At 45.1% G+C, this 23,185-nt stretch overlaps 1 protein-coding gene across 4 annotated transcripts in view; it reads right to left on the bottom strand.

Moving 5' to 3' along the window:
• Positions 1–23,185, bottom strand: part of MOB3A (MOB kinase activator 3A) — a 59,927-nt gene that overhangs the window by 4,084 nt on the left and 32,658 nt on the right. For 2 of the 4 annotated variants that reach the window (XM_073545518.1, XM_073545524.1), the window contains exons 3-4: positions 8,103–8,305; positions 3,583–6,129 (exon numbers count right to left, since the gene is read on the bottom strand). In XM_073545518.1, coding sequence (XP_073401619.1) covers positions 4,933–6,129; positions 8,103–8,305 — 1,400 coding nt within the window. In that variant the 3' untranslated portion in view covers positions 3,583–4,932. The remainder of the gene's footprint in view (positions 1–3,582; positions 6,130–8,102; positions 8,306–23,185) is intronic. The other 2 variants (XM_073545533.1, XM_073545538.1) reach the window with 2 other exon arrangements.

Below are 23,185 nucleotides of genomic sequence, written 5' to 3'. Positions count from 1 at the left end.
CCAGAGATGTAGATCTGTGTGTCATCAGCATAGAGGCGATACTGAAAGCCATGACATTCTATGGGCTGTCCGAGGTCGAAGTCTTAAATGGAGAAAAGCAGGGGCCCTAGCACTGAACCTTGCGGGACTCCGACAGGGGACGAGGTGAGGATGTGGTGTGTGAGAGGGAGACGCTGAATGTCCGGTCTGTTAGGTATGACAAGATCCAAGATAGGACCAAGTCTGTGATGCCAAGAGATGAGAGGGTCTGTAGTAATAGGGAATGGCCCACTGTGTTAAGGCAGAGGACAGGTCCAGGAGGAGGATGACAGTAGTGCGGCTTGGCCTTGGCGGTTAAAAGGTCATTGGTGACCTTAGTTAGGGCAAGTTTCAGTGGAGTGGTGCGGCCGGAAGTCAGATTGTAAGCGGTCAAAGAGGGGGCAAGAAGAGAAGTGGCGGACAGTTCAAGATTGACGTGTTGTTGCAATAGTTTTGAGGCATAGGGGAGAAGTGATATAGGGTGATAGCTTGATACAGAGGATAGGTCAAGAGAGGGCTTTTTGAGGATATGTGTGATTGAGGCATGTTTAAAGCTTGAAGGGAAAACACCAGTTGTTCGTGATAGGTTGAAGAGATGGGTTACAGTTGGGATGAAGACTGCGGTGAGATTTGGGATGAACTGGGATGGGATAGGGTCAAGTGCACAGGTGGTGAGATGTAATCTTGAAAGTAGAGTGGAGAGTCGATCTTGACATTCGAATAAGATGACAGTCATCCCAGTTAGTGAAGAGTCGTTTTCACCCTCTGCCGGTCTGTAGCTTTGTTGTACCCAATGTCCGCGGCATGATCTTGTTGTAATGGACTGCCATCTTAGAAATTTTAAGGATGGAGGCAACATGACGCTCACTGTATCCCTCTGCTAGTAAAGACAGAATTGAGCCCTTCTTTTCCTCACTCAAGACATTTCTTTTCAACTCCTCTGGCATGGTTAAAAGTTATTTTTTCATTCCTATTACTTTTGGGATATTACTAGCACTTGTTTTGCCATCCAGCTTGTCCTATTGCAAGAGGATTGTAAACACCACAGCAGGGTTTATACGTTCCTTTGTTAAATAAGATTTGGTTCAGGTGATCACCTAATCAGAAGCACATTAAATAGAATGAGGTGTCCTCTGGTTGGAATTTTACAGACATTGGAATGGAATGGCTGTCAGACATGTAAAGAAGCTGATTTTTATAAAACTGTGCAGTGGTCTATCAATTTTTGCCATCGGCTTTTCTTCTATGCATCTATGTAATATAAATACATATATCGTATATAATCAAGTATGATCCGAGATTTTCAGCCCATTTTTTTAGGCTGAAAGTGCCCCCTCTTCGGCTCACACTCGAGTCATTGTCCCGTGGGTCTGCAGGGGAGCGCGGCTGTCACATCATACACACCCCCTCCTGGCGCGGTCTCTGCAGTGCCTACTTCTCAGATGGTCTCCGGCGCCGCAGCTCTTCCTGTGTTCAGCGGTCACGTGGTACCGCTCATTAAAGTAATGAATATGTGCATATTCATTACTTTAATGAGCGGTACCACGTGACCGCTGAACACTGGAAGGAGCTGCCGGAGGCCATCAGAGAAGCAGGTACTCCAGAGACGTGCCAGGAGGGGGAGAGTATGACGGGGAGGATGGTGGGAGCCATGCGAATTTACCTGTCCCCGTTCCACCGCTGCGCGCAGCTTTGTCTTCCGCATCCTCTGGCTGTGACGTTCAGGTCAGAGGGCACGATGACGTGGTTAGTGCGCGCCTTCTGCCTGAACAGTCACTGCAGAGACCTGGAAGACAGAGCGGCACGCAGTGGTTGAACAGGGAAAGGTGAATATCACAGGTGGCGGGGCCCTGAGCCAGTGGCGACACCGGCACCTGGTCCCCATAGAGTGCCGATGTCTACGCCTGCTCAGGAAACCAACACCTGGCCCCCTGCAACAATAAGTGAGTATATCATTTTTTTTGCAGCAGCACATGGGGCATATTCTATGGAGCATCTTATGGGGGGCCATAACCTTTATGGAGCAGCATATGGTGCATATTCTATGGAGCATCTTATAGGCCATCAATCTTTATGGAACAGCATATGGGGCATATTATTCTATGGAGCATCTTATGGGGCATCATTAACCTTTGTGCAGCATTATATGGGGTATTTTTTGTATGGGGCATCTTATGGGGCCCATCATGAAGTGTATGGAGCATTATATGGGGCTCCTGATTCAATATGGATATTCCAAAATATTTATCCTGCTGATGTCTCAATTAATTTTACTTTTATCGGTATCTTTTTATTTTTGAAATTTACCAGTACCTGCTGCATTTTCCACCCTAGGCTTATACTTGAGTCAAAGTTTTCCCAGTTTTTTGTGACATGCTTATATACCGTATACACGAGTATATGTGTGTGTCACTGACATGTATATACACCGTATTTTTCGGACTATAAGACGCACCGGGACCATAAGACTAATCCCAAGTTTTCAGAAGGAAAACAGGGAAAAAAATAATGTGTCAAATGGGGGTCCGTCTTACAGTCCGAATTCAGCTTACCAGGGAAGGGATCCAGCACAGGTGGAGGAGAGGTCACAGGGGTCATTCAATGGTCCAGGCTGGTGCGGCGGCTCTGTGCTGGGACAGGTTGGTTGTGCTGGGCCACTGTGCTGTGCTGGGGCAGCTGGGCTCTGTGGTGTGGTGGTGGCGGGCTGTGCTCCGATGCAGGGGCGGCGGCTCCGATGCAGGGGCAGCAGCTCCGCCGGCATTTCCTCAAAGTCCGGAGGCCCCCGCACATCCGTTGCTGCCATGTTGTGGTGGCCTCCGGGAACATGGATGCTGCGAAGATGGCCACCGGTCCGACGCATGCTCAGGTTCAGATCTCGTGACGAGATTTGAATCTCGTCCCCCGAGATTTCGGGACGAGATCTGAACCTGAGCATGCGCCATCCCCGGACCAGCGGCCATCTTCCCGGCATCCATGTTCCCGGAGGCCACTGCAACATTGCAGCAACGGATGTGCGGGGGCCTCGAGGAAATTCTGGGAGTCCTCCACGGTGCACAGAAGGCCGCTGCCACCACCACACCACAGAGCCCCGCGGTACCCGCACCAGCCATGGTCGCAAGCGAGTATATTGCGACCATAAGACGCACCCCTCACTTTCCCCAAAAATTTTGGGGGAAAAAAGTGCGTCTTATGGTCCAAAAAATACGGTATTCTATGTTTAAATATCTATTCTATTCTAAGCTGTCAGTGTGATTTTACTGTAGCCGCAAATGACACCAATGTTTAAAATTCTGACAGCACTCGCATGGTGCGATTTTTTTTCTTGCACCCATTGACTTGCATTAGCGAGTCTCGTCTGAGATACGCAGCAAATCGCAGCATTTGTTTCTCAGTCCGATGTCAGCTGAGAAAGAAAAAAAAAAAAAAAAAAAATTGCAGATGAGATGTAATCCAATGAATAACATTGGTCAGAGTGCAATATGATTTTTTTTTGTCCATATTTCTCACAAATGGGTATGTACCCTTAAAATAATACCTGGGTTGATGAAAAGCCGGATTACTTACCGGTAATGCTCTTTTAATGAGTCCACGACAGCACCCACTGGAGGTATCGGATCCGCCCCATTTGGAACAGGAAACCCTACAGGAAAGATAAAAGGGGCGGTCCGCCTTTCCTCAGTTTTGCATTTCAGAGTACCAGGAGGACCGCCAAGGATTAGGCAATGTCTTGTATTTGTAACTTTACTTATCCAACTTTAGCCGATATACTTTTAATATTGATATTTCTAGCAGGGAGGGAAGTGAGCGGGTGCTGTCGTGGACTCATTAAAAGAGCATTACCGGTAAGTAATCCGGCTTTTTACCCTTCGCCACGACAGCACCCACTGGAGAGATTCCAGAGACCATCACCTGGGTGGGACCACCGTGCTAAGGACAGTCCTGCCAAAGCTTAGGTCAGAAGTAGACGAAAGGTCAAGTCTATAGTGTCTATAGAAGGTAGAAGGGGATGACCAAATTGCCGCCTTACATATGGTTTCAATTGGAACGTCTCCCCTCTCCGCCCAGGAGGCCGCCATTGCTCTGGTGGAATGTGCTCTGATGCCTTCCGGAGGATCTTCATTTTTTGTAGAGTAGGCTAAACGAATGGCATCCCTGATCCATCGGGAAATGGTGCTCTTTGTGACTCCATACCCTTTTTTACAGCCCTGAAAAGAAATGAACAGAGCCCTACACTGCCTCCAGCTCTCGGACCTTTCGATATACTTTAGGACAGTTCTTCTGACGTCCAAAGTGTGGAATTTCTGCTCTTCCGGAGTGGAGGGATCTTCAAAGAAGGTTGGGAGGAGTATGTCCTGAGACCTATGGTACTTTGTTGATACCTTAGGCAGGTATGAGGGGTCTGGCTTTAATATTAATCTATCTTGGTATACCTGTAAAAAGGGTGGATCTATGGACAGGGCCTGGATATCACCCACTCTCCTAGCGGATGTCAGTGCTACCAAGAGGGCCGTCTTAAATGATAAATATTTAAGGGATATCTTATCTATCGGCTCAAAAGGTTCTTCTGTCAGGGCGTCTAACACCAGGTTAAAGTCCCATGTAGGGATTGTAGGTATGTGAACCGGAGTTATTCTTTCACACGCTGTAATGAATCGTGATATCCACTTATTGCCTGCTATATTATGGCCATACAACGCCCCCAACGCAGACACCTGTACTTTCAGTGTGTTTACTGCCAAGCCCAACTCCTTCCCTTTTTGTAGGAATTCCAAGATAGGAACTATCGGGACTTCTGCTGTATGAGATGCTGTATGAAACTGTAGGAATTTCTTCCATATTCTTTTATAAATTTGGGTCGTGGACTGCTTCCTGCTCTGTAGGAGCGTAGTAATGATTCCGAAAAGCCTCTTGATCTTAATAGGTGCCTTTCAAGTTCCACGCCGTCAAGTGTAAGTTGTCCACTTGAGGGTGGAAGAAAGGGCCTTGGGAGAGTAGGTTGGGATTTGAGGGGAGAACCCAAGGATCTGTCACTGACATAATTCGTAGCCACGAGAACCACGGTCTCTTGGGCCAGAATGGTGCTATCAGGATTACTCTCGCCTTGTCCTCTCTGATTTTCCGAATTACTTGTGGTAGGAGAATCAATGGAGGGAAGGCGTATGCCAGCTTGAACTTCCATGAGGCCTGGAGGGCATCCAGTATGTCTGGGTGATCTGCTGGAGACAGGGAAGCAAAGGTCTTTGTCTGTCTGTTCTCCCTTGTGGCAAAGAGGTCCACTTGAGGATGCCCCCATAGAGCTACTATGTCCTGGAAGATTTGGCGACTGAGGCACCACTCCCCTTGCCGAAGTGTGTGTCGGCTTAAGAAATCTGCTTCTTGGTTGTTCTCTCCTCTGATATGAAGAGCCGAGAGGGACAACAAATAGCTTTCGGCTAAGCTTAAGATTCTTGCCGCAGAAGACATCAGAGTCTCTGATCGAGTACCTCCTTGTCTGTTTATGTAGGCCACTGTGGTGGTGTTGTCCGACAGGATCCTGACATGTTTCTGTTGGAGCTGTGGAAGGAAATGATGTAGAGCATAGTATACTGCTGTCAGTTCTTTTAAATTAGACGAGTATTCTCTTTCCTCTCTATTCCATCTTCCTTGACAAAAGCTATTCCCCATATGGGCTCCCCAGCCTTGGGGGCTAGCGTCGGTGGTTAGGATACAAGATTGTACTATAACCCATGGGACTCCTGAGGATAGATGGTCATCATCTAACCACCATTCTAGAGAAGTCAAGACCTCCTGAGTTAGGGTTATCTTGCTCTCGAGGTGACCACCATGTCGCCTCTCCTCCTGGAGGATCTGATGCTGAAGTGTGCGGACATGATAATGGGCCCACCGGACTGCAGAGGCACAGGAATCTAGCGACCCCAATAGCGACATTGCCCCTCTCAGAGACATGCGTGGTCTATCTATGGCTGCCTCTACTTTCTCTTTTGTTAGTGCAATCTTTACCTGAGGAAGTAGACATTTCTGGGTTATGGAGTTCAATTGGAACCCTAAAAACATCTGGAGGGATTGCTGAACGAGCCTGGACTTCTGTATATTGATGATCCAGCCTAGGTCCTGCAAAGATGAGACTGCATCAACCACTCGTTCGGTACATTGGGTATCCGAGTTCCCGATTATTAGGAAGTCATCTAAGTAAGGTACGATTAAAGTATCTTTTTGACAAAGATAGGCCATCACCTTGGTGAAGATTCTTGGCGCTGTAGAGAGGCCGAAAGGCATGGCTGTGTATTGAAAATGATGGACCTTGCCTTTGAACACCACTGCGACCCTTAGATATTTTTTTTTTTTTCCCTCTGCCGCCCCATCGGAAGTTGCTCCTCCTCCCTGGGATCACCGCGCGCATGCGCCGACGCGCTCTCAGCCATCCCGCCCCGGAAGTTCAACCATTACTTCCGGGCGGTCAGGAGACTCTGCGCCGGCCGGCTACCGCGCCGCTTTGATGTGCGGCCCCCCGCTCTCCATGCACCGCCACCGCCTTCTTCTGCACCACAGGCGCTCTTACCGCAGCGGTGCATCCTGGTGCCTTCCGGCGCGCTCCTGGGTGAGACGGGGCGGCCCTCCCCGGACCCAGTCATCACCCTCCATTCACCAGATGAGGGGGGAGCCGTCTAACGGAATCTCCCCCGACGCTGCCTCCGGACCGCAGCCCCTGCCGTTCCCCTGGAGACTGCCCAGGCGGCATGCATGGCCCAGGTATTCTTCCTGAAGGATATCGTGGCTCCGTTTGGAACATGAAACCAAAACTGAGGAGGAAAGGCGGACCGCCCCTTTTATCTTTCCTGTAGGGTTTCCTGTTCCAAATGGGGCGGATCCGATACCTCCAGTGGGTGCTGTCGTGGCGAAGGGTAAAATCCGTCTTATGGTTGTTCTTTAGTCTTTATTTTTGTGTTAATAAGATTCTCGTGCCCCAAGGTGGGGTTGGTGTATGTGTGCTCTGATTAGATATTAATAACGCAGCCTGAGAGGTCCCTGAACCCTCACTGACCTGCCCCCTAGTTTGCATAATATCAGTAAAAGAAAAAAAAAAAAAAAAAAGAAAAAAAAAAAAAAACCAACTTCTGCAGCTATCCATCTCCAAGTGCTGCTACTGTGCAAGCGGTGCCATCTTGGAGGTTATTTTTTTTTTCTTCTCGAGTAAGGTGGCGCAGGCGACGCATGTGCAGTAGCAGCTATCAGATCACAGCTACACCCATAGCAGCTACTGCACAGGCTCGGCGAGCTCCATTTTCAAATTGAGGATTTTTTTCTTTCCTCTAACTGAAGAACATGAATAAAACGTATTATTGGCACATAAAACATGCGATTTTGCTGCAGAGCAGGTCCTGCCTGCAGAAGGTGTTTTTTTTAACGTATATACAGATATTCATTATGAAAACTAGGAGGCAGGTCAGCGAGGGTTCAGTGACCTGACAGCAGGCTGCATTTTGAGTATCTAATCAGAGCACCACAAACACCAACCCCGCCTTAGGGAATGAGAATCTCATTAACACAAAACTGAAAATAAAGATAACACAACAACCACAAGAGGCATTTCATCAACCAAGGTATCATTTTAATCAGTATAACGGCACCGACCTGACACCGTGTGTAGGTTACTGTGCACAATCCTGCTGACAGGTTCCATTAAGTATTCATTTTTTTCCCTTCAATTCACCATATTGTTCCAGATGTATGGACCTTATAATTTAGCTCTAATTTTTATGGTCTTTTCCAAGGGAGAATTGATCTCAGAGAAATTATGCAGGAAAGTCTAAAGAATCACCCCCAGAAACTATTACGAGCCATGTCCCCCTTGTAAAGACCATAAAATTAGCAGTAAATAAAAAAGTCCATATCTCTGGAACTGTATGGCGGATTAAAAAAAAAAAAAAAGGAAAAAAAAAAAAAAAAGACACTCTGGAAAGCTGCAGGAATAAACAGCAAAAACACGTCCACTTTTGACCAGCCGACAGCTTCTCTTTAATTTATGGCAATAGCTATAAGGATAAAATAAGGTATATGGTGTTTTATCCAAAGTTAAAACTTACCAGTGGCTCAAGTTCCTTGGTGTCTATCAGATTAAATTCTGTTACAAAGTAGTAAAAATGCTTGTAGCAGGTATTTACATGAGCCTCTGCTCCCATTTGTATTATTCTGTCAAAATGATGAATGTAAACATGGACAAATACTCGAAAAAGCCTGGACAACATTTTCTTCACAACTTGCAGAAAATTCTTTGGGAAAGGGGTACCTAAAAAAAAAAAAAAAAAGAAAAAGAAAAAAAAGAAAATTACTTTAAACTATCATTACTCTGATTACCTTTGCGGTAAAATATTACATAGCAGCTTTCACGACTCTGTTGTCTGGTGTCTCAGGACCAGGGGCTCCTTCCCTGTCCCTAAAGCCAGGGGTACGCCCTAACTCGCTCTGTTACCTAGATTACTTCAGATGGTGAAGACGCCAGGGCCACGTACCTTGCCTTAGCTCCTGAATATGACCTCATTCTGTACCTTCCCACACCCAAGGGAAGGAGGGAGTAGTAGTGTACCGTAATACACCAACCAGACCAACAAGGTAATACAAACAGGGATAAAAGGAAAATACCATTCATACAAATCTACACAAAAAACATAGGTAAACACCGGGCAGTGGAGGATGGTGTTAAACTAAAGTAGTAGAAGAAAGAAACTTACACCATTTAATATGAAGGTGAAGTGAGTCTAATCACTGCAGGAGGAGGAGAATTCAGACGCTGCGGTCTTCTGGCTCCTTTCTGTCGCGGTAAACCAGTGACAGCAGCAGCCCCATATACAGTCAAGAGAAAAACTAAGTACAGCCTCTTTGAATTTTATGGTTTTACTTGCCAGGATATAGTTTATAAAGACTTAAGGCTTGGTTGCATTGTATGAATTCAACAGAAAGCATAGGATTAGTAGCAGTGTACGGATTCAACAGAAAGCATAGGATTAGTAGCAGTGTACAAATTCAACAGAAAAAAAGGTTTCAGAGCAGCGTACAGTTTCAATAGAGAACATAAGCTGTAGGATTGATTGAGAGTACAGATTCAATAAAAAGTAGCGGTGTGAGGATTCAATAGAAAGCATAGGCTTGGTTGCGGTATACGAATTCAATAGAAAGCATAGGCTGGATAGCGGTCTGCGGATTCAATAAAAAGCATAGGCTTGGTTGCGATGTACGAATTCAATAAAAAGCATAGGCTTGGTTGCGATGTACGAATTCAATAGAAAGCATAGGCTTGGTTGCGGTGTGATGAATCAATAGAAAGCATAGGCTTGGTAGCGGTGTACAAACGCAATAGAAAGCATAGGCTTGGTAGCGGTGTACGAATTCAATAGAAAGCATAGGCTTGGTAGCGGTGTGCGGATTCAATAGAAAGCATAGGCTTGGTTGCGGTGTGCGGATTCAATAGAAAGCATAGGCTTGGTAGCGGTGTACGAATTCAATAGTAAGCATAGGCTTGGTAGTGGTGTACAAATTCAATAGAAAGCATAGGCTTGGTAGCGGTGTACAAATTCAATAGAAAGCATAGGCTTGGTTGCAGTGTATGAATTCAATAGAAAGCATAGGCTTGATAGCGGAGTACAAATTCAATAGAAAGCATAGGCTTGGTTGCGGTGTACGAATTCAATAGAAAGCATAGGCTTGGTAGCGGTGTACAAATTCAATAGAAAGCATAGGCTTGGTTGCGGTGTATAGGCTTGGTAGAGGTGTATGAACTCAATAGAAAGCATAGGCTTGGTAGTGGTGTACAAATTCAATAGAAAGCATAGGCTTGGTTCCGGTGTATAGGCTTGGTAGAGGTGTATGAATTCAATAGAAAGCATAGGCTTGGTAGCGGTGTACAAATTCAATAGAAAGCATAGGCTTGGTAGCGGTGTACAAATTCAATAGAAAGCATAGGCTTGGTAGCGGTGTATGAATTCAATAGAATGCACAGGCTTGGTTGCGGTGTGCAAATTCAATAGAAAGCATAGGCTTGGTTGCGGTGTACGAATTCAATAGAAAGCATAGGCTTGGTAGCGGTGTACAAATTCAATAGAAAGCATAGGCTTGGTTGCGGTGTATAGGCTTGGTAGAGGTGTATGAACTCAATAGAAAGCATAGGCTTGGTAGTGGTGTACAAATTCAATAGAAAGCATAGGCTTGGTTCCGGTGTATAGGCTTGGTAGAGGTGTATGAATTCAATAGAAAGCATAGGCTTGGTAGCGGTGTACAAATTCAATAGAAAGCATAGGCTTGGTAGCGGTGTACAAATTCAATAGAAAGCATAGGCTTGGTAGCGGTGTATGAATTCAATAGAATGCACAGGCTTGGTTGCGGTGTGCAAATTCAATAGAAAGCATAGGCTTGGTTGCGATGTACGAATTCAATAAAAAGCATAGGCTTGGCTGCGGTGTGAGGACTCAATAGAAAGCATAGGCTTGGTTGCGATATACGAATTCAATAGAAAGCATAGGCTTGGTTGCGATGTACGAATTCAATAAAAAGCATAGGCTTGGTTGCATTGTATGAATTCAATAGAAGTCATAGGCTTGGTAGCGGTGTGCGGATTCAATAGAAAGCATAGGCTTGGTAGCGGTGTACAAATTCAATAGAAAGCATAGGCTTGGTTGCGATGTACAAATTCAATAAAAAGCATAGGCTTGGTTGCGATGTACAAATTCAATAAAAAGCATAGGCTTGGTTGCGATGTACGAATTCAATAGAAAGCATAGACTTGGTTGCGGTGTGATGAATCAATAGAAAGCATAGGCTTGGTAGCGGTGTACAAACACAATAGAAAGCATAGGCTTGGTAGCGGTGTACGAATTCAATAGAAAGCATAGGCTTGGTAGCGGTGTGCGGATTCAATAGAAAGCATAGGCTTGGTTGCGGTGTGCGGATTCAATAGAAAGCATAGGCTTGGTTGCGGTGTGCGGATTCAATAGAAAGCATAGGCTTGGTTGCGGTGTGCGGATTCAATAGAAAGCATAGGCTTGGTAGCGGTGTACGAATTCAATAGTAAGCATAGGCTTGGTAGTGGTGTACAAATTCAATAGAAAGCATAGGCTTGGTAGCGGTGTACAAATTCAATAGAAAGCATAGGCTTGGTTGCAGTGTATGAATTCAATAGAAAGCATAGGCTTGGTTGCGGTGTACGAATTCAATAGAAAGCATAGGCTTGGTAGCGGTGTACAAATTCAATAGAAAGCATAGGCTTGGTTGCGGTGTATAGGCTTGGTAGAGGTGTATGAACTCAATAGAAAGCATAGGCTTGGTAGTGGTGTACAAATTCAATAGAAAGCATAGGCTTGGTTCCGGTGTATAGGCTTGGTAGAGGTGTATGAATTCAATAGAAAGCATAGGCTTGGTAGCGGTGTACAAATTCAATAGAAAGCATAGGCTTGGTAGCGGTGTACAAATTCAATAGAAAGCATAGGCTTGGTAGCGGTGTATGAATTCAATAGAATGCACAGGCTTGGTTGCGGTGTGCAAATTCAATAGAAAGCATAGGCTTGGTTGCGATGTACGAATTCAATAAAAAGCATAGGCTTGGCTGCGGTGTGAGGACTCAATAGAAAGCATAGGCTTGGTAGCGGTGTACAAATTCAATAGAAAGCATAGGCTTGGTTGCGATGTACAAATTCAATAAAAAGCATAGGCTTGGTTGCGATGTACGAATTCAATAGAAAGCATAGGCTTGGTTGCGGTGTGATGAATCAATAGAAAGCATAGGCTTGGTAGCGGTGTACAAACGCAATAGAAAGCATAGGCTTGGTAGCGGTGTACGAATTCAATAGAAAGCATAGGCTTGGTAGCGGTGTGCGGATTCAATAGAAAGCATAGGCTTGGTTGCGGTGTGCGGATTCAATAGAAAGCATAGGCTTGGTAGCGGTGTACGAATTCAATAGTAAGCATAGGCTTGGTAGCGGTGTACAAATTCAATAGAAAGCATAGGCTTGGTAGCGGTGTACAAATTCAATAGAAAGCATAGGCTTGGTTGCAGTGTATGAATTCAATAGAAAGCATAGGCTTGGTTGCGGTGTACGAATTCAATAGAAAGCATAGGCTTGGTAGCGGTGTACAAATTCAATAGAAAGCATAGGCTTGGTTGCGGTGTATAGGCTTGGTAGAGGTGTATGAACTCAATAGAAAGCATAGGCTTGGTAGTGGTGTACAAATTCAATAGAAAGCATAGGCTTGGTTCCGGTGTATAGGCTTGGTAGAGGTGTATGAATTCAATAGAAAGCATAGGCTTGGTAGCGGTGTACAAATTCAATAGAAAGCATAGGCTTGGTAGCGGTGTACAAATTCAATAGAAAGCATAGGCTTGGTAGCGGTGTATGAATTCAATAGAATGCACAGGCTTGGTTGCGGTGTGCAAATTCAATAGAAAGCATAGGCTTGGTTGCGATGTACAAAGTCAATAGAAAGCATAGGCTTGGTTGCGATGTACGAATTCAATAAAAAGCATAGGCTTGGTTGCATTGTATGAATTCAATAGAAGTCATAGGCTTGGTAGCGGTGTGCGGATTCAATAGAAAGCATAGGCTTGGTAGCGGTGTACAAATTCAATAGAAAGCATAGGCTTGGTTGCGATGTACAAATTCAATAAAAAGCATAGGCTTGGTTGCTGTGTGAGGATTCAATAGAAAGCATAGGCTTGGTAGCGGTGTGTGGATTCAATAGAAAGCATAGGCTTGGTAGCGGTGTGCGGATTCAATAGAAAGCACAGGCTTGGTAGCGGTGTGCAGATTCAATATAAAGCATAGGCTTGGTTGCGGTGTGAGGATTCAATAGAAAGCATAGGCTTGGTTGTGGTGTGAGGATTTCATATAAAGCATAGGCTTGGTAGCGGTATACGGATTAGGCTAAGCACTTATGGGCACGTAGTTGCTAACTGTGTTTTGTCCAGAACCAATTGATGACTTATATCAATATAATATAGGGGAGTCTAATATCCCAACTCATCATTTGAAAACTAAGCAATGTACAGGCGAAACAACAGCCCCATATGCATTGCTTGGTGGCTACTGCCGAGTACTGCAGTACATTCACTTTAATGGAAGATAGAGCGTAGTACTCGTACGTGGCCACTAAGAAATGCATGAGGAGGCTCTGTTCCGCCCACACACTGCTTAGTTTTCAGCTGATCTGTGGGTGTGCTTAGTGTTGGACCCCACATGATCTCATATTGATTGTCCAGTCAATCATTAGATCACTGAGAACCTCTTTAAGTGGGTTGTCCCACCACTGAAGCAATGCCATACATTTTGACATTTACTGAGATTTTGGCACGCTGCAAAGTTCAGAAGAGGGGCAGTTTGGCTTAGGGAACTTGGATTTTATCCGGATTGGTTTCTGGGAATTATGTCGCTTTTCCAGCTTCTTTGAGCTAATAACATGTAAAATCTCTATTTTCAATAACACGACAGGGGTGAGTAGGGGCTTATTTCTGGGAAAGAACTGAAGGTTGTATAGGTGCCAATTAAGGCGACATAACATTTTTATTCACTTTTTAGTTAGATTTTTAGGAAACAGAATGAACAAGTTGTAAATCAGGAATAGTCTTTTTTATGCTCACTGTGCAATCAAAAGCGATAAGATAACTTTACTCTTCAAGTCAGTAAGATTACAGAGATGCCAAGGTTAAGTAGTATGTACACTGCTCAAAAAAAATAAAGGGAACACTTAAACAACACAATGAAACTCCAAGTCAAGCACACTCCTGTGAAATCAACCTGTCCAGTTATGAAGCAACACTGATTGCGAATCGATTTCTCCTGTTGTGCAAAAGGAACAGACAGCAGGTGGAAATGATAGGCAATTAGCAAGACAATCCCTATAAAGGGGTGGTTCTGCAGGGGGTGACCACAGACCATTTCTCTGCGCTCCTCCTTTTTTGCTGTTGTTTTGGTCACTTTAGAATTTAGTCATTGCCCTCACCCCTAGAGGTACTGTACAGTAGCATGAGGCGTTGTGTACAACTCACAGAAGGTAGTGCAGCTCATTCAGGATGGCACATCAAAGGGAGCTGTGGCAAGGATAACTGTCAGCACAGTGTCCAGAGCATGCAGCAGATACCAGGAGACAGGCCAGTAAACCGGAGATGTGGAGGGGGCTATAGGAGGGCAACAACTCAGCAGCAGGACGGCTACCTCCTTTTCTGTGCAGGGAGGAACAGGAAGCACAGTGCCAGAGCTCTGCAAAAGGACCTCCAGCATGCCACTACCATTCATGTGTCTGCTCAAGCTGTAAGAAACAGACTCCATGAGGGTGGTTTGAGGGCCTGACATCCACAACTGGATGTTGTGCTTACAGCCCAACACTGTGCAGGGCGATTAGAAATTTGCCAGATAACACCAAGACTGGCAGATTCGACATTGACACCCTGTGCTCTTCACAGATGAGAGCAGATTCATACTGAGCACATGTGACGGGCGTGACAGTCTGGAGACGCCGTGGAGAACATTCTGCTGCCTACAACATCCTCCAGCATGACCGGTTTGGCTGTGGGTCTGTAAAGGTGTGGGGAAGCATTTCTTTGGAGGGCTGCACAGCATTCCATGTGCTAGCCAAAGGTATCCTGACTGCCATTAGGTACCAGGATGAGGTCCTCAGATCCATTGTAAAGCCATATGCAGGTAAAGTGGGCCCTGGGTTCCCTCTGATGCATGACAATGCTCGGCCTCATGTGGCTTAAGTGCGACAGCAGTAGTTTCTGCATGTTGAAGGCATTGATGCTATGGACTGATCTGCCCGTTCCCCAGACCTGAATCCAATTGATCACATCTAGGACATCATGTCTCGTTCTACCAACGACACATTGCACCACAGACTGTCCAGGAGTTGACTGATGCTATAATCCAGGTCGGGGGGGCGGGGAAGGTCCCTCAGTAGAACATCCACCGACTCACCAGGACTATTGCCCAGGCATTGTAGGGAGGTCACTCAGGCATGTGGAGGCCACACAAATGCGCACACACACACACTACTGAGCATCATTTCCTTGTCTTAAAACATGTCCACTGAAGTTGGATCTGCTGTCATTTGGTTTTCCACTTTGATTTTGATTAGAAGAGCAAGGAGGTATATAGAAGCATGTTAAATTATATAAAATACAAGAAAACTAGCTGCTAATAAATATGTAAATACACTACCGTTCAAAAGTTTAGGGTCACTTAGAAATTTCCTTATTTTTGAAAGAAAAGCTTTTTTTTAATGAAGCCAACATTAAATAATTCAGAAACACACTCTATACATTGTTAATGTGGTAAGTGACTATTCTAGCTGCAAACATCTGGTTTGTAATTCAGTATCATCATAGGTGTACATAGGCCCATTTCCAACAACCATCACTCCAGTGTTCTTATGGTACTTTGTGTTTGCTAACTGTGTAAGGCGGCTAATGGATGGTTAGAATATCCTTGAAAACCCTTGTGCAAGTATGTTAGCACAGCTGAAAACAGTTTGGCTGATTAGAGAAGCTATAAACCTGACCTTCATTTGAGCTAGTTGAGAATCTGGAGCATTACATTTGTTGGTTCCATTAAACTCTCAAAATGGCCAGAAAAAAAAAAAAATCTTTCATGTGAAACTCGACAGTATATTCTTGTTCTTAAAAATGATGGCTATTCCATGCGAGAAATTGCCAAGAAACTGAAGATTTTCTACAACGGTGTGTACTACTCCCTTTAGAGGAAAGCAAAAACAAGCTCTAACCAGAGTAGAAAAAGAAGTGGATGGTCCCGCTGCACAACTGAGAAACAAGACAAGTACATTAGAGTCTGTAGTTTGAGAAATCAACGCCTCACAGGTCCTCAACCAGCAGCTTCATTAAATAGTACATGCAAAACGCCACTATCAGCGTCAACAGTGAAGAGGTGACTCTGGGATGCTGGCCTTCAGGGCAGAGTGGGAAAGAAAAAGCCATATCTGAGACTGGCTAATTAAAGGAAAAGATTAATATGGGCAAAAGAACACAGACATTAGACAGAGGAAGATTGGAAAAAAGTGTTATGGACAGACGAATACAAGTTTGAGGTCTTTTTGGATCACACAGAAGAACATTTGTGAGACGCAGAACAACTGAAAAGATGCTGGAAGAGTGCCTGATGCCATCTGTCAAGCATGGTGGAGGTAATATGATGGTCTGGGGTTTGCTTTGGTTTTGGTAAAGTGGGAGATTTGTACAAGGTGAAAGGGATTTTTTGAATAAGGAAGGTTATCACTCCATTTTACAACGCCATGCCATACCCTGTGGACAGTGCTTGATTGGAGCCAATTTCATCCTAAAACAGGACAATGACCCAAAGCACACCTCCAAATTATGCAAGAACTATTTAGGGAAGAAGCAGGCGGCTGGTATTCTATGTGTAATGGAGTGGCCAGCGCAGTCACCAGATCTCAACCCCTGTTGTGGAAGCAGCTTGATCGTAAGGTACGCAAAAAATGACCATCAAGCCAAACCAACTAGTGGGAGGGGCTTCTGGAAGCATGGGGTGAAAATTTTCCAGATTACCTCAGTAAATTAACTGCTAGAATGCTAAAGATCTGCAATGCTGTAATTGCTGCAAAGGGGGTATTCTTTGACGAAAGCAAAGTTTGAAGGAGAAAACTATTTGAAATAAAAAAAGTTTTTCAAACCTTGTCAATGTCTGGACTAGATTATAAATTCAATTAGCAACTCATTTGATTAATAAAAGTATGAATTTTAATGGAAAACACAAAATTGTCTGGGTGACCCCAAACTTTTGAACGGTAGTGTATATAAACACACATACATACATATACAGTGGGGAAAAAAAGTATTTAGTCAGTCAGCAATAGTGCAAGTTCCACCACTTAAAAAGATGAGAGGCGTCTGTAATTTACATCATAGGTAGACCTCAACTATGGGAGACAAACTGAGAAAAAAAAAATCCAGAAAATCACATTGTCTGTTTTGTTTTCATTTTATTTGCATATTATGGTGGAAAATAAGTATTTGGTCAGAAACAAAATTTCATCTCAATACTTTGTGATATATCCTTTGTTGGCAATGACAGAGGTCAAACGTTTTCTGTAAGTCTTCACAAGGTTGCCACACACTGTTGTTGGTATGTTGGCCCATTCCTCCATGCAGATCTCCTCTAGAGCAGTGATGTTTTTGGCTTTTCGCTTGGCAACACGGACTTTCAACTCCCTCCAAAGGTTTTCTATAGGGTTGAGATCTGGAGACTGGCTAGGCCACTCCAGGACCTTGAAATGCTTCTTACGAAGCCACTCCTTCGTTGCCCTGGCGGTGTGCTTTGGATCATTGTCATGTTGAAAGACCCAGCCACGTTTCATCTTCAATGCCCTTGCTGATGGAAGGAGGTTTGCACTCAAAATCTCACGATACATGGCCTCATTCATTCATGTACCCGGATCAGTCGCCCTGGCCCCTTTGCAGAGAAACAGCCCCAAAGCATGTTTCCACCACCATGCTTTACAGTAGGTGTGGTGTTTGATGGATGCAACTCAGTATTCTTTTTCCTCCAAACACGACAAGTTGTGTTTCTACCAAACAGTTCCAGTTTGGTTTCATCAGACCATAGGACATTCTCCCAAAACTCCTCTGGATCATCCAAATGCTCTCTAGCAAACTTCAGACGGGCCCGGACATGTACAGGCTTAAGCAGTGGGACACGTCTGGCACTGCAGGATCTGAGTCCATGGTGGCGTAGTGTGTTACTTATGGTAGGCCTTGTTACATTGGTCCCAGCTCTCTGCAGTTCATTCACTAGGTCCCCCCGCGTGGTTCTGGGATTTTTGCTCACCGTTCTTGTGATCATTCTGACCCCACGGGGTGGGATTTTGCGTGGAGCACCAGATCGAGGGAGATTATCAGTGGTCTTGTTTGTCTTCCATTTTCTAATTATTGCTCCCACAGTTGATTTCTTCACTCCAAGCTGGTTGGCTATTGCAGATGCAGTCTTCCCAGCCTGGTGCAGGGCTACAATTTTGTTTCTGGTGTCCTTTGACAGCTCTTTGGTCTTCACCATAGTGGAGTTTGGAGTCAGACTGTTTGAGGGTGTGCACAGGTGTCTTTTTATACTGATAACAAGTTTAAACAGGTGCCATTACTACAGGTAATGAGTGGAGGAAAGAGGAGACTCTAAAGGGGGTTTTACACTAAGCAATATCGCTAGCAATATCGCTAAAACGTCACCGGTTTTGTGACGCAATAGCGATATTGCTAGCGATATCGCTATGTGTGATACTTACCTCCGACCGGCTCCCCCGCTGTCCATCGCTGATCGCGCGAGAATGTCCGGCTCCATTTCTCGTCGGGCGCTTCCTGCTGAGACTTCCTGCTGTGACGACGAGCGACGCTGGATGCGGGCGGGAGGACGCAGGATCGCTGTGTGTGAATGGTAAGTATCGTGCGCTGCGTCGCTGCTGCATCGCTGTGAGATCTTTCTGTATGAAAGCTCACTAGCGATCATTTAGCGATGCACCAGCGATCCTGACCGGGTCGGATCGCTGGTTGGATCGCTGGTGCATCGCTAAATGTAAAAGGGCCTTTAAAGAAGAAGATACAGGTCTGTGAGAGCCAGAAATCTTGATTGCTTGTTTCTGACCAAATACTTATTTTCCACCATAATATGCAAATAAAATGAAAAAAAAACAGACAATGTGATTTTCTGGATTTTTTCTCAGTTTGTCTCCCATAGTTGAGGTCTACCTATGATGTAAATTACAGACGCCTCTCATCTTTTTAAGTGGTGGAACTTGCACTATTGCTGACTGACTAAATACTTTTTTTCCCCACTGTACATATAAATATATTTTATTATATATACACACAGTACAGACCAAAAGTTTGGACACACCTTCTCATTCAAAGAGTTTTCTTTATTTTCATGAATATGAAAATTGTAGATTCACTCTGAAGGCATCAAAACTATGAATTTACACATGTGGAATTATATAATTAACAAAAAAGTGTGAAATAACTGAAAAGTATTAAGTTACGTACCGGTAACGGTATTTTTCGGAAGCCCATGACAGCACCACGAGAGAGGGGATCCGCCCTTCAGGAACAGGAAACCTACAGATACAAAAGGGCGGCACCTCTCCCATGCATCAGTTGGATTACAGAGCTTGAGAGGCTACCATGGTTAGTACACAGCATATAATATATACAACCTATTTATCCTATTTACCAAAACATTTTTTACACCATCTCCCACATAAGGTAATTTCGTGAACAATCTTCTAAAGGAGTGCACCCCTATATGTGAACAAGGGAGGGAACTAAGGGTGCTGTCATGGGCTTCCGAAAAATACCGTTACGTAACTTAATACTTTATTCGGACTCCCATGACAGCACCACGAGAGAATTACAGAGATGTAAAACTAATTTAGGGAGGGACTACAGCCTGCAGCACCCTTAGCCCAAAGGTGAGATCTGAGGAGGCACCCATGTCTAACCGATAGTGGTTAAAAAAGGTGGAAGGAGATGACCAGATGGCCACCTTACATATCTGGTCAATTGACACTCCCAATCTTTCTGCCCAAGATGATGCCATGGCACGAGTGGAATGCGTCCTCAAATTCTGTGAAGCCGGACCGCCACCTGCGGTGTAGGGAAGAGAGATGCCTCCCTAATCCACCTTGCTAACGTGCGTTTTGATACTCTACAACCTTTCCTGGGACCTTGGAAGGATAGGAATAATGCATTCTCCTTTTTCCAAGGATCCGTGGCCGATAAATATTTAAGTAGGCATCTCCTAACATCTAATGCCTGAAGTTTTTGTTCCTTAGGATTGGTCGGATTAGGGAGGAAAGAAGGCAGAACTATCTCTTGTGTCCTGTGAAAGTGTGATGCTACTTTGGGAAGGTATGCCGGGTCCGGCCTTAGGATTATTCTATCCTGTAAGAACTCTGTGTAAGGGGGCAATCTGGAAAGTGCCTGTATGTCGCCTACTCTACGTGCGGATGTTATCGCTACAAGAAAAGCTGCCTTAAGATATAATTTTTAATGAGGCTGAATCCAGAGGTTCAAATGGACTTTCTGTCATGGCCCTAAGGACTAAATTTAAGTCCCAAGGTACACATCTGTCTTTGTGTATGGGTCTCGATCTAGCCGCTGCTTTGATGAACCTCGCTACCCAATAGTTATTGGCAATATCACATGTAAACAGGGCCCCTAAGGCTGAAACCTGTACTTTTAATGTACTTGTGGAGAGACCAAATTCGAGACCCCTCTGGAGAAATTCCAGAATTTGTTTGGTGGGAATTCCGTCCCTGACATCAAACAGAAAAGTGGACAGGAATCGCCTCCAGGTTCTAGCATAGATGTTTGTGGTAGTTTGTTTTCTGCTTTTTAGGAGGGTATCAACTAAATTTTTGGAGAACCCTCTATCCTTTAATAGTGTCCTCTCAAACACCACGCCGTCAAACGGAGCCCCGAAACCTGTGGGTGGCTGACTGGCCCCTGGTAGAGGAGATCCGGAACGTTCGGCAGTACCCAGGGATCACATACAGACATGGTCCTCAACCATGCGAACCAGGTCCTCCTGGGCCAAAAGGGGGCAATTAATATGACCCTTGCCCGATCTTCCCTGATCTTCCTTACTACCAGAGGTAGGAGATTTAATGGCAGAAAGGCATATGCTAGAGAGAAGTCCCATCTTATAAGGAGGGCATCCACTGCCAGTGGATTTTCCTTGGGATTCAGAGAGCAGAACAATTTTTCTTTCCCGTTTTCTCTGGTGGCAAAGAGGTCTACCTCCGGCTAACCCCATTTGCGGACAATCTGGTGGTAACAATCCATGTTTAAAGCCCATTCTCCTTGCTTTAGGGCCCTGCGGCTTAGAAAGTCTGCCTTCACGTTGGCTTTTCACTTGATGTGGAGTGCAGTTAAAGATCGAAAATTTTTCTCAGCTATCTGAAGAAGACGTTCCGTTATCCGCATCAGGGCGTCGGAGCGAGTTCCACCTTGGTGGTTGACATAGGCTACTGCTACCTGGTTGTCCGAGAGTATCCTCACATGATGGCCCTGTAGGTACATAATGAGTTTTTTGACTGCCAACTCAATCGCCAATAGCTCCCTCTGGTTAGATGAGGTCTCAGCATCGGAGTCCCAACGGCCCTGTACCACTATGTCCCCCATATGGGCCTCCAACCAAAAGGACGAGCGTCTGTGGTTATAATGCGGGTTATCTGCGTCACCCAGGGCACCCCCGAGGCTAAGTTTCCGTCGTCGAGCCACCACCTAAGAGATGTAAGACGAGGGGCTTAGCAATACTTGACCCTGTAAGGAGCCTTCTAAGGCCCTGCTATTAACCAGGACGTCTTTCTGAAGGGCCCTAGTGTGGAATTGTGCCCACTTGACTGCTGGGATACATGAGGTTAGAGAGCCTAATAGAGACATGGCCTGCCTGAGGGTCATGGAGGGATTATCAATTGCCAGAAGAACCTGCTGCTGTATCTGTTGTAATTTATCTAATGGTAACAGACACTGCTGAGTTTCTGAATTTAACAGCAAGCCTAGAAACTTCTGGACCCTTAAGGGCTGAAATCGGGATTTCTCGTAATTTATTATCCATCCGAGGTTCTCTAATCTGGACTTAGCTCTCTATCTGGGATAGACAATGGCCCACCGAATTTCCCACAATCAAAAAATCATCTAAGTATGGGACAATTAAGATGTCAACTTCCCGTAAATGAGCCATAACTTTGGCCACTATTTTTGTAAATACCCGCGGCGCTGCCGAGAGACCAAAGGGAAGGGATCTATACTGATAATGACGGACTATACCGCCTATTGAAACCGCCACTCTCAGGAACTGCTGGAAATCTGCGTGGATAGGTACATGAAAGTCCACGACTGCCATAAAACACCCTTCAAACAGCATTTTTATTGTTGAATTGATGGATTCCATTTTAAAGGTGCGATTAACCAAAAACTCATTAAGGAAACGTAAATTAATAATCGTTCTAAATGTTTTATCCGGTTTTTGGATTAGGAATAAGGGAGAGTAGAACCCTCTACCTCGCTCAGATTCCAGAACCTCTATCAGGACGTTTTTCTGGCACAAGCTCAAGACCTCAGCTTCTAAAGCAGCTTGTTCAAGGGGTGAAGATCTTAAGGGAGTTGGTTTAAAGGTATCTCGTGGGACCTGAGTGAACTCCAACCTAAGCCTGGTGGATATTACATTGCGCACCCAGTCACTATTGGTGATCTGTAACCATGCTGGGAGGAAGGATGACAGTCCACCCCCCACGGGAATTGCTAGTCATTGATTCTGTCTCTTTCGTTCTCTCGACAAGCGCCTGAACATGAAGCCCGTAACTCTTCTTCTATCCTCCCATCTGGGACGGTCTCTATTAGGTGAAGGATTGCGCCTTCTCCCCTGACCGAATCTCCTATTAAATGGACGTCGGTAGGAACCAGACCAAATATTTGGGAATTTTTTCTTATCGTCCCCGGCCTTCTCAAGCAGTTCGTCCAGGACTGCACCGAACAAATATTCGCCCTCACACGGGATAGTACAGAGTTTCGCCCTGGATTGAATATCTCCCGGCCAGCACTTTAGCCACAGGGCTCTACGAGTCGCATTAGAGTGTCCTGCTGCCCTGGCGGCCATTCTTACTGCATCGGCCGAGGCATCCGCTAGGAAGGCTGCGCCCTCCTGGATTATTGGTAGGGCCCCAAGAATTGTCTGTCTAGACGTTCCCTGTTAACTGCGACTAACTGGTCCAACCAGACCATCATGGACCTGGCCGTGCATGTTGATGCTACTGCTGGTCTTAAGGAATCGGCTGCCATTTCCCAGGTATTTTTAAGGAAGGTATCTGCCTTCCTGTCTACAGGATCTTTAAGGGACCCCATGTCCTCAAAGGGTAGTAAGGACCTTTTTGATGCCTTCGCAATGGCTGCATCTAATTTGGGGGCCTTGTCACAAGTATTGACTGTCGGATCGTCAAAGGGATATCTACGCTTGAGGGCTGGTGGTAGCGACCCTTTTTTTATCTGTTTTTTTCCACTCTCTGCGGATCAGATCCTGAATTTTTTCATTCAATGGGAAGACTCTTCGCTTCCTCTGCTCCAGCCCCCCGAACATGACATCCTGCATGGATAACTGGGGCTTAGGCTCCT

This window comes from Dendrobates tinctorius, unplaced genomic scaffold, assembly GCF_039654945.1.
Source record: "Dendrobates tinctorius isolate UK_male_01 unplaced genomic scaffold, ASM3965494v1 ptg000011l, whole genome shotgun sequence".
Classification (NCBI taxonomy): domain Eukaryota; kingdom Metazoa; phylum Chordata; class Amphibia; order Anura; family Dendrobatidae; genus Dendrobates; species Dendrobates tinctorius.
The sequence above is the reverse complement of the archived record's forward strand: the minus strand, read 5'-3'. Positions and strand labels throughout refer to the sequence as shown.